We start from the raw sequence: 12,543 nt of genomic DNA on the forward strand, positions 1-12,543 counted from the left end.
ACGGCCTGCATGGCAGATTTCCAAGACGCAAACCACTGTTAAGCAAAAAGAACATTAGGGCTCGTCTCAATTTTGCTAAGAAACATCTCAATGATTGCCAAGACTTTTGGGAAAATACCTTGTGGACTGATGAGACAAAAGTAGATTTTTTTGGAAGCCAAATGTCCTGTTACATCTGGCGTAAAAGGAACACATCATTTCAGAAAAAAAAAACATCATACCAACAGTAAAATATGGTGGTGGTAGTGTGATGATCTGGAGTTGTTTTGCTGCTTCAGGACCTGGAAGGCTTGCTGTGATAGATGGAACCATGAATTCTACTGTCTACCAAAAATCCTGAAGGAGAATGTCCGCCATCTGTTCGTCAACTCAAGCTGAAGCGATCTTGGGTGCTGCAACAGGACAATGACCCAAAACACACCAGCAAATCCACCTCTAAATGGCTGAAGAAAAACAAAATGAAGACTTTGGAGTGGCCTAGTCAAAGTCCTGACCTGAATCCAATTGAGATGCTATGGTATGACCTTAAAAAGGCGGTTCATGCTAGAAAACCCTCCAATAAAGCTGAATTACAACAATTCTGCAAAGATGAGTGGGCCAAAATTCCTCCAGAGTGCTGTAAAAGACTCATTGCAAGTTATCGCAAACGCTTGATTGCAGTTATTGCTGCTAAGGGTGGCCCAACCAGTTATTAGGTTCAGGGGGCAATTACTTTTTCACACAGGGCCATGTAGGTTTGGATTTTTTTTCTCCTTAAATAATAAAAACCCTCATTTAAAAACTGCATTTTGTGTTTACTTGTGTTATATTTGACTAATGGTTAAATGTGTTTGATGATCAGAAACATTTTGTGTGACAAACATGCAAAAGAATAAGAAATCAGGAAGGGGGCAAATAGTTTTTCACACCACTGTATCTGAGGTACTGTGCAGTTGTGTTATATAAATAAATGTTGTTGTTATGGTAGGCAAGCTGACCACAACCGCATAGACGACATGTGGACTTTTAGTGTAGGCAGGCTCAGGGTAACTATAAGGTTTGGTTTAATAAGCACAAGAGATGTCAATTTGTGCGGCCCACATGCAAATTTAAAACTTTTGTGATTTTGTTAACAAAAATGACAAAGTAAATATGGACCGTTAGCTATGTAAGCACAGGCATTCTTGCACGTGTGTTTGGATCGCTCAGATTTGTTCGCCCGTCATTGTGCAAGTGCTGTATTATATTTCATATTTTGTTACCCTAACGATGAGTTATACTGTGAAAAAATATAAAATTGAAGATGAATGCTGTGTTTTTAACAAGGAATGGACACACAAGGATTTTTTTTTACAAATGTTGAAAGTAAAAGAATGTGCCTAATATGACATGACTGTCTTGCAGTTTTTAAGGAATTCAATTTGTAGAGACATTTTCAAACTAAGCACAGTAAGTTTTTATCAGAAAGTAAATTACAGCAAAGAGAGCGGTTAGGAGCCGGCGTTGATGGCGCGTTGTCGCACCCGCCATATGACGAACCACCGGGATTGGGAGCCAAGTGCAGCGGGTGAGACCTCAGAATAGGGCTGCAACGATAAGTCGACATAATCGACAACGTCTGTAGTATTCTTTATTCACTCTGGAAGCTTCCATAAATTATTCACTGCAAGGCAGATGGTTAACTCAGAAAGGTGGTTCATTTATTAGAGCACACGAAACAAAACTTTACAAAAGACATCCATCTCCAATACTCTCTGTTACTAATCACTCCACTTATTTATTCATATATTTACCTTGGTTATCTGGTTTATAAAAACTTTATTTAAAACCTTAATTCACAATATACCGCAACGTCGACTACAAAAAATCGTTGACGCGGATTTTTTATTGTCGACATGTCATAAACAGAACCTTCAATAGAGGCTCCAGTCACAAAGAACCACATTGGTTTTGTAACTGTAGTGCACTACATGAACGTCTGGGGGCAGTATCGTTTGTTATTGTTTGTCAAGACTGCACACAGTCCTAATAACGAAGAAGAACGTCTAAGGATAAGAAGAACGTAGAGGAAAATAAACATGGTTGCAGTGGCGAGTAGGATAGAGCAGTAATAATATTGTATTAGTGCGATGATGTTTTCTGATTGGTACTATTCACGTGATACAATGATTTCTTCAAAATGTCACATATATTTGTCTCTTTCTTTTTTTTCCCCCAGTGCTGCGCGCTGACACCACAAGGCGCGAGCTTATTCAGTGCGAGCAGCAGCACACAGGTGGCCGGTTGCTTGTGCTATAACAAGCTTAACCTGCCGGCGATCAAAGCACAAGTACTGTGCAAGGCATGGATGGGGTCCACTGAGAAAAAAACAGCATTCATGGCTCACCTTGCAGAGGAACATTCTTTCCTTTCTAAGGGGGTGAAATGCGGTCACTGATTACAAGCGCAAGAAGGTACGCGAATGAATATGAATAATGTTGCATCCATGCCACAATGTTTTCTGAAATGTACTATAAGGTCATAAAATGAATAATTCCAAATATTATATATACCTATGTCTCTGTTTTTTGTCAGTGCGGCTTTGACATCACGGGCTATAAGGCGCATACTAATTCAGCGTAAGCAGGAACACTCAATAAAATGGAATAAAAAAAATCAAGTGACAATGAGATACAAAGAAGGCAGTTTTGCCAGCGTTTGTACATCAGCTTTTATCCATTGAGATCAGAGAATTTCCAGTTCGATTGTCACAAAACACCACTCACATCTACAGTTATTCCCAGTTTCAGATAAAAAGTAACAGCATCAGATCCCTGGGGTGGCGGAAGTATGTATCGTGATCGTGACTGAGAGAATAAAAGTGAAAAAAAAAGTTAACTTTTACAAGTGCTATACATTTAGAGTGGCGGTTACAGACACAAATCAAATGTATGAGTTTATTGTATAATATTAATAATTAGAGTAACTCACTACTCAAAATGGTAAATACACGAGGCAGTCAGGATCGAACTGTCAGCAATTCCTACCGCTGTGCCATGGTAGTTGTTATATCATCCTTGAAACGTTTATTTTATCTTTGCACTTTACACATTATATTGTAATGTGTATTGTATTATAGGCTTCACACATTATATTGTTTATGTCTACATTTTCTCATTTATTACTAAAATATGAAAAACGTTTCAGTTTTAACAATGTATTTTTTGGTTAAGATTACGTGCACTTTAGTTTCTATTGTTTAATGCATTTCTTTTTTATTGTGATGGTCACACTAATATAAAAACATCTGATTATTTTCAAATTCATATGTTTCACTGGTTGTTATTTTAATTTGATTATTATTAATTTTAATCATAGTAATGCAGAGACATCAGGGTGACATTCACAGGTTGACAGATGTGAGCAGATGAAGTAAGACATGCACTGGAGTCCAGAACAGGATGTGCAACCACAGGTCGCAGGCATCAAAATAGTCAGGCATGAAATAATCGTGACTAATTGAGTATTCGAAAAATACATTGAACGATTAGTTGGCTACCAAAATAATCATTAGTTGCAGCCCTACCTCAGCACCACACTGGAACACTGTGAGGTTTTTTTAGAGCAGCTGGTGTGCCAATCCTGCTACCAACCCCAAAGTTTGCAGATTAACGTCATACCCTGGACGGAGCAATTGCAGGTTAAGGCCCCTGCTCAAGGACCCACAGCATAAAGCTAATTTTATTTGCTGAATACTTTATGTACCAAAGTTATATGACTAATAAATGTATTTTTGTGTAAAAATAACATTAATTATTGAGCAAATTTAGATTTTTCTCACATGTGGCCCGCTAGAAACCTTACAGATGTCTATGTGGCCCTCAGAAAGAAAAGTTTGCCCATCTCTGTTTTAGCCCCTCATGTCTCCAATTTACCTGTACGCTTTTTGTTATTCCTGTTTTTGTTAAACGGGTCTTTTCATTTTGGTATAATTTGACATTATCTAGATTTAGGAACAGATCAAGAGCACCTTCTATAGTCTACAAAATTTATTTAAAATATTTTTTAAATATTATGGGGCTCTGTCCCCTGCTCGCTTAGCTCACCAAGCCCTGGGCAGGCGCTATGTGTCAGCCACTGTGCATCTCTGCTGCTCACATATGTGGATTTCACTTTCACCAGACAACAAATCTTTTAATTCCCGTGGATAGGCCTCTTCATTGGGAAGAAACCCTACTTTTCCCTGAAGGCAACACAAATTAGACGATCTACAAGTCTCTGACTTAAAGTTTAAAGCCGCACAATATCTACATACAGTACTTCTGTCATATAACCTGTGTCCATATATTCGATCTCTTCTCGCTGTTCCATTATTTTACTGAGTAATAATTTCCGTTTGTTAGCACTAATGTGATCTTTACTATCAGTTTTTTGAGACTTTCAAATTTAAGTACTTTCATAATCTCTAACCTGTTCTGCATGTGTATCGCGCCAACGTTTATTTCTACTTTGTCTTTAATTTCCAACCCCACTTGGAGCTGAGAGCGCAGGAACTGTGTCTGACAATAGCATTCACAAGAATGAGAAGTGATTGGACCATGGGCATGGTTGTAAATGTTTAAGAGGAGGGCGGGTCAAAATCTCTTGGCAAAAAGTCTTGTCTTGCGGGACCTGAAATTATCTCTCACAGCGCTTGAAATTATCTCCGAGAAAGTCTCGTCCCAGGATTTCCTTTTATAATAGAGAGACATTTTTTTAAAGTGTGATTCAGTAATTGAGTTATTTTGTAACAGTTGTTCTCTTCCAGATAGCACACAGAGAGTCTTAAATGCCTGCTGCAATTTGAGGAATGTGCAAATGTTGACTGCTAACAGGACATCATGGCATCCTCAGAGTCCACTGGTTTTTACTCAGCATGTTCAACATATTTTGCATGGATAAAATAATCATTTTTTTGCTCTTATTATCATTATTTTATATTGTGGACAATATGATTAGCCCTTTCTTAACTCATATATAGCGAGATTAAAAAAAAGTTAATATAATAAAAAAAATAATAATAGAGTACAAAGAGAATGGAAACGTGCAAAATAAAACAACATTACAAAGAGTTACAAAAGTCCCATGATTTTTCTGGGCCGAATTGCACAAATTTTTCTGGGTTGGGTGGCTACTGATGGTCTACCTCACAGCACCTTCTGTCTTAAATCCTTTTTTCCACTCCTTACTCTGGCCTTTCATTTTATCTCCAGTTGAGCATTTGCCATCTCCAGACTCAACACACACTGCATGTTTGTCTAAAAGACACTTCTAAGTTCTTGTCACAGCCCCCTAGCTTCTCAAACTCCTGCCTAGTGACCCCAGGTCACGGGTGTCAAACTCCGGTCCTGGAGGGCTGCAGTGGCTGCAGGTTTTCATTCTAACTATCTTCCTCATTACTGACCAGTTTTGGCTGCTAATTAACTTCTTTCGCCTTAGTTTTAATTAACTTGACTCAGGCCCCTTAGTTGTTTCTTTTTCCTTAATTAGCAGCCAAACAATAATGAGACACAAAATGAGCCGCCACATGACCAGCTTACCTGTGCCCATCGCACAATATCTGAAACTAAAGAAAGGTGAAGGTCTCGTAAGGTTGATCTCTCAGGTCACCAAAACATTTTGACGGTGTTCTTAGAAAAGACAGAAAAATCAACAGTTTTTGAAAGGTCTGCCGTGGCAAAATGAAAGCAGCAACAAGCCATGGAATTAAATCTTTTTCTTCTGCCTGCACTCTCTTCTTCACTTCTCTTCCACACTCCCCATTACTCTGTACTGTTGATTCCAAGTATTTAAACTTATCCACCTTTGCCAACTCTACTCCCTGCATCCTCACAATTCCTCTGACCTCCCTCTCATTTATACACATCTCATTTATTCCTCTCCTCTCTAGAGCATATCTCCACTTCTCCAGGGTCTCCTCAACCTGCTCCCTAAGCTCGCTAAAGATCACAATGTCAGAAGCAAGCATTGTAGTCCAAGGGGACTCCTGTCTAATCTCGTCTGTCAACCTGTCCATCACCATTGTAAATAAGAAAGGGCTCAGAGCCGATCCCTGATGTAATCTCACCTCCATGTTGAATGCAGACCTCACCACTGTCACACTTCCCTCGTACATATCCTGTATAACTCTTACATACTTCTCTGCCACTCACGACTTCCTCATACAATACCACAGCTCCTCTTAAGGCACCCTGTCATATGCTACACAGTGTAGCTCCTTCTGGCCTTCTCTATACTCCATTCAACACCCTCAGAGCAAACATCACATCTGTAGTGCTCTTTCTTGGCATGAAACTATACTGCTTCTCACTAATCATCACTTCCCTTCTTAATTGAGCTTCCACTACTATTTCCCATAACTTCATGCTGTGGGTCATCAATTTTATCACCCTGTAGCTACTACAGCTCTGCGCATCCCACTTATTCTTAAAAATCGGCACCAATACACTTCTTCTCCTCAGGCATCCTCTCACTTTCCAAGATTCCATTAAACAATCTGGGTAAAAACTCCACTGCCATATCTCCTAAACATCTCCATGCTTCCACAGATATGTAATCTGGACCATTCTTCATCCTCTTCATAGTTGTCCTTACTTCCTCCTTGCTAATTCGTTGCACTTCCTGATTCAGTATCTCCACATTATCCAACCTTCTCTCTCTCATTCTCTTCATTCATCAGGCCATGGAATTAAACAACGAATTTAATTAACTGTCATTTAATGAAGACTGGAATCCTTAAAAACAGGGCTATTAAAATGAAGGGAAACGAAGTTAATTAGCAGTGAAAACTGGTCACTGATTAGGTAAAGGCTTAGAATGAAAACCTGCAGCCACTGCAGCCCTCCAGGCCCAGAGTTCAACATCCCTGCCCTAGGTGTTCCTGCTGCCCCTAATTAAAGGTCATCTGAACATCATTATAGGGAGCTGGAGACATGTATTAGATACATAAGATACCTGCTGCCATCTGCTCAACTGGGGGAGTACAGACACTAGCCTGCCTGACCTTATCCATACACAGCTGTTACCACATTGGAAGCATCTTGTGCAAATGAGGGGTATAATGCCTGAAACTAGTAATTGTCTTTTATTTAACAAAAGGTCAAGAGTTGCCATTACCAGTGCATTCTCTATCACTGCATCTTATGATCCAAATTCTTAATGTATTGTATTCCTCCAACTGCTGGCCAAAAGGATCTTCTATCTAAACATATATCATCCAATCATTTTCTACATCTAATTTTTCCATCACTAGGTCAAGCACATGTTAGCTGCATGAGGTTGTAACAAACTACATGTTGTAATTTGTCTGAGTTCTTCACTGGTTCTTGATAAAAACGTAAGCCTATGATTCAAGGTGTTCAGGCCATTTTTTTTTTCTTGGGAAAACAGGATTTTAGAGAATTTGTCTTTTTGAGGGCACTATATTATTGCAAGAAATGAGGGGGCTTCATGCCAGCTTTAAAAAGCAAAAAATGTTGATGACATAGAGGAAAGAGATACAAAAAAAAAAACCATGAGATTATTGTGGATATAAAAAGCAAGAGAAGGAAAACACGTTGGACACAAATAAACCGACTTGATTTATCAACATCAGACAGTTCAGGATTACTATGTTGGAGATGTCGTGGAGATTGTTGGGAAGACGATTTGTTCACATGAGAGAGAGAGAACTGGTAAGCCATAAAAGCTTCCTGTCTTGGATACCATGTGGACTGTTTAAGAAGATCTCATACCGGCACAGTAGCCTGTTAATGGAAATAGTTGTAAGAAGTGAGAACAGAATTGTATTGTTAATTTGAAAGGAAAAGGGTGTGTATTCAATATTTTATATGTATATGTTATGAACGCTAGGTGGCACTGTTGCCCCTTTAAACCCAACAGACAGACACGCAGGACACCTGGTAAAAGCACCAAGAAGTATTTTAATTCTTTTTCTTCTTATATAGTGCCCCTAAGCACCACAGCCACCAATAAACAATCCATCCATCCATCCATTGTCTAACCCGCTGAATCCGAATACAGGGTCACGGGGGTCTGCTGGAGCCAATCCCAGCCAACACAAGGCAGGAACCAATCCTGGGCAGGGTGCCAACCCACCGCAGGATACACACAAACACACCCACACACCAAGCACACACTAGGGCCAATTTAGAATCGCCAATCCACCTAACTTGCATGTCTTTGGATTGTGGGAGGAAACTGGAGCGCCCGGAGGAAACCCACGCAGACACGGGGAGAACATGCAAATTCCAGGCAGGGAGGACCCGGGAAGCGAACCCGGGTCTCCCAACTGCGAGGCAGCAGCGCTACCACTGCGCCACCGTGCCGCCCCCAATAAACAATCAAGTAGCACAATAATACTAAACACAGTTCTCTCTCTTCTCTATCTCCTCCACATCTCCCAGTAAGCTTTATTCACCTCCACCCAACTCTGAATCGCCTGCTCGGTCTTCAGCAGTCCATTAAATAGTCCTCAACCCTGAAGTGCTTCTGTTCTTCCTTCATGTGATTTGCCAGCATTTCTGGGTGAGAAGGAGACCTCAATTTCTTTGATCAGCCCAGAAGTACTTTGAGGCTTCCATCCTCATGACTTCGTACTTCCTGGCTATGTTGAAGACGAGACTACCCTGGTTCTCTTGTAGTGTCCCCTGGCGGCATCCACGGTACCCAGAAGGGTGGTTGTATAACACTACATGCCCCGTGGTGTTCTGTGGGAATCTGGGGCACCACTACACTGCAGAGAAGCTGCCATCTAACGTCTTGGGGGGAGTATTATCCCAAAGAGGTTGCCTTCCCCCATCCTTCCTCTCTGTGTGCGTCACGGCTTGGTTGAGCTGTGGGCCGTCTATTACAATGTAGTATATGTACGTTGTATTTGCTGTATTTAATATACCACTAAAATCGGATTGGAATTGACATCTTGGGCTTGAATATAAGTATTAGAACCAAACTTTTCTTACAGTTTCAATACAATAAAAGCTCAGGAAAGCTGTATGGTAGCAGAGACTCCTTTTATCTAAGGTGCTGTCTTTTACAAGGTGCAAGGCAGCAACTAACGCAGGATGAGACAACAGTCTACCACCACCGATAACAGAGTCATCAGTCAGCCTAACTGTCATAGGGGCACAGGAGGCAGCATTCATGGATACCCGAAGAGTATATGAATTCCACACAGTGAACAGGCTGACAAATGAGAATTCAAAGCTGGTCCTTGCAGTTGTAAGGTGTAGATGCCACATGGGCTGGACGGGCGTCCCAGCCAGAAGAGGGGATGGTTCCTTGCTCGGGTGAGAGACCCCCAACAGACGGATAAGCATCCCAGCTAGGGAAAAGAAAGAGAGCATGCCCGGAAGGAAGGACCGGAAGGGATGGACGGAGAGCCCATTGAAAGGAAAAAATATCACTTTTTACTCCCCCAGCATGCTAGATGGCAGCAGCTCTGGATATCGGTGCCCATTGGAAATCCAGCAGGGCATGCAGGGGGGTGTAGTCCGGCAGAGCAGCACTGCTGGGGTCACTGGGTGCCACAAGAGGGCACTACAGGGAAACACGCTCCCTGCTGTGATGGACTTCCGTATGACCTAGAATTGCTTCCTTTGGGCAGTACTCCTGGGTCCTTAATAAAAGGGACCACAATCCCTTGGCCAGGTGAGTTGGAGCTGGGAGGAAGAGAGGCAACACTCAACTGGAGGAGGGCAGTGGTGTAGTGGTGAATTGAACCATGAAGAGAGAAAACCTGTGCTTTTGTAACTATGGAAAAATTTTGGTGAATAAACCAACCTTTATTTGAACCCAGGACTGTAATTGTGTGTTATAAATACTGAGGTAATTATTGAAGTTCAGATCATAGAATGACTGGCTGCATTGTATTTACATTTACATATCTACAGTATCTATTTATATTCATGTACTATATGTATATAAATTATAAGGACACACAAAGGTTTGAGAATGCTAAATACATGCACACACAGAGTATATATTCTATATACTATACTGTACAGGTGAAGGTAAAGGAGAGTGTTCTTATTTGAGGGCCTGCTGCTATGGCATTTTGGTAAGGCAAGGAGTGTATGTCCATGGGTTCAATGGTGCTTGTGTGTTTATTTGATAAGTTCTCAAATGTGTCAGCCAAAAAATAATAGGTCAATCAGTTTTTTAGTACAGTATATTTGGTTTCTGCAGTGTATACAAATCTTAGAATTCTACTTGTGCCTCATCATTTTAACAGACACATCATTTTCATCAAGTTCTTACCTCATTTACAGTGATGCCAGAAATGTGATTGTAGCCATTGCTCTCTTTATTGATGGGCTGTCCATACTGACATTTTAAACGATCTCCATCGGGGTCAATTGCCACCAGCTTGAAAGTTGAGGGACAGCTATCTGGGATACTAAAATAATCAGGAGAAAAATTAAATGAATACATGTACCAAATATATTTTAATTTATTTATATTCCAAAACAGTGTAATGGAGTGTGGGATAGTCAGGCTCAAGACAAGCTAAACCTCTGAATAGGGTGCCTGTCCATTGCACACTTACAAATGCTGACACTACGACTGTAGGTCAAATTTAACTTGGGATGTAGGAGGAAATCTGAACTACCCAAAAAAAAAAATAACAGAGACACGACTCCACAGAGACGGGGACCAGGCTGGAGATGTGAGGTGAGGGTTTTGAAATGTGTGCAATTAATTTTTGTGAATGTCTGGTATTTTTATTTTTCACTTAAATGTGTCCCTTTACAGTCTTTTTTCATGGTTACATTACAGCAAGGGTTTATTTTCCATTTTATTGTCATTTTTGAATGATTACTTTTCATGTTTTTTTGTTTTGTAATTTTGTTAATAATATTATACAGGTAGTCCCCAGGTTAAGTACATCCAACCTACGACATACGAACAGCGGCGCATGCGCCTCAGTAACTGCCGCTCCGTCATGTTCAGTCTGGGGACGCTGGACGGAGGCTGAGAGGGGGGCAATTCCGCTGCTCGCACAGTGTAGTGTCCCTCGGCCGGATCCCGCCGGCAAGCGGTTTCACTGCCTGCCCACCACACATGGCTGCTCCATTCATTCTAGGTGGGCGGCTGGTAATGCTGCAAGCGGTGACCCGGTTGTGGCTGAACGGAGGCCATTGAGGGTGAACGGGGCGGTGGGGGGTAGCATTGTAGTGTGCCTGCGTGTTGAATGGGGGCGGTGGTGTTGCAGACGCAGGCAGCATGCTGTAGTGGAGATGACTGTGAGGTGGGCCGATGATGAGCCGCCTGTCGCTGCCCCCATTCATTCTGAATAGCATTCTGTTACGCACATAGCAGGAAGTTGTCTCTTGTCATTACAGGGTGGCCCAGATCTAATTATGCAGATCCAGATTGCCTGGATGACTTTGATTTATGAAGGGACAATTCCAGTTTGGCGCAAAGACGATTCTTCGTTTCTTCAGTTCGTACACTTCTTGATAGTCTGGGATTTTTCTGGTGATTTTCTATGTAATAAACTGAATAAGTTATAGCGTAATTAAAATTGCATAATTATATCTGGCCCACCCTATACATCAGACATGCTGATGACAGTTGCCTTCCTGCTGTGATAGCTGTACAGTGCTGTGCAGATGAGCTCATGTTATCCTTTTGTCTTCACCCTTCAATAATGTCTTTGAAACACAAATCTGATGCAAGTGCTAGTGATACAGTAAAGAAGAGAAAAACCGTCACCATTGAAAATAAAATAGAAATAATAAAAAGGTCAGAAAGAGGTGAAACTCCATCATTCCTTGGCAGAGCACTTGGTTACAGTCAACAATAGCATTTATTAAAATAATGTACCTGTTCTGACTTGCATACAAATTCAACTTAAGTACAAACCTACAGTCCCTATCTCGTACGTAACCCGGGGACTGCCTGTATTGATTTACCAGTAATGATAATGTGCAGGGAATACACTTGACTTGAGTATTCCTAGTTTTCATCCTCTTTCTCTGTACGTTTATCATTTGTTTGCTCAGAGGTTGATGCGCTTGCTGTTTCCTGAGCAGCTCTTCTTTTCTCCACCCTAGCGGCCCACCTTCTTCTCTTCTTTTGTCGGCATCTTTTTGCGTTAAAACTAATTAAGTCAGTGATTGTGTTGCAATTACGTTTTCCTTAATTTTTCACTTAAGCTGGCACTTAAGTCTGCAATCTGCCTCAAGAATGATTTAAGATATGAAGAGGTAGGTGAAGTGACGGCGAAGGTGGTAGGGATGAGAATGGCGCCCATACTCATGCACCACACGGCTGCCCTGCTGGCCGCTTGTATTCAGCAGGGGGCATTAGCTCCCTTGTTGGAATGAGTTCTTTTGTAATTGTGGTGTGTTACATAACCTGAATCTATATAGATATGATATTAAAAGACGATACCCTTCCATTAGTGATACGTCAGTAAGAAATCACACAGGAGAAATAACTTAGCTTTCTTTAATGACGGCTTATGCTGCATAACATATGAAGGAAGCCAATGGCAAGAACCCAATTCGGGAGTGGGGGCCTGATGTGTAGAGTCTGCCATTT

At 41.2% G+C, this 12,543-nt stretch overlaps 1 protein-coding gene across 1 annotated transcript in view; it reads right to left on the reverse strand.

Annotated features, from left to right (window-relative positions):
• Window positions 1-12,543, reverse strand: part of LOC120514739 — a 105,620-nt gene that overhangs the window by 64,735 nt on the left and 28,342 nt on the right. Inside the window, exon 4 of the mRNA XM_039735262.1 lies at window positions 10,255-10,393. Coding sequence (XP_039591196.1) covers window positions 10,255-10,393 — 139 coding nt within the window. The remainder of the gene's footprint in view (window positions 1-10,254; window positions 10,394-12,543) is intronic.

This window comes from Polypterus senegalus, chromosome 1, assembly GCF_016835505.1.
Source record: "Polypterus senegalus isolate Bchr_013 chromosome 1, ASM1683550v1, whole genome shotgun sequence".
NCBI lineage: Eukaryota > Metazoa > Chordata > Cladistia > Polypteriformes > Polypteridae > Polypterus > Polypterus senegalus.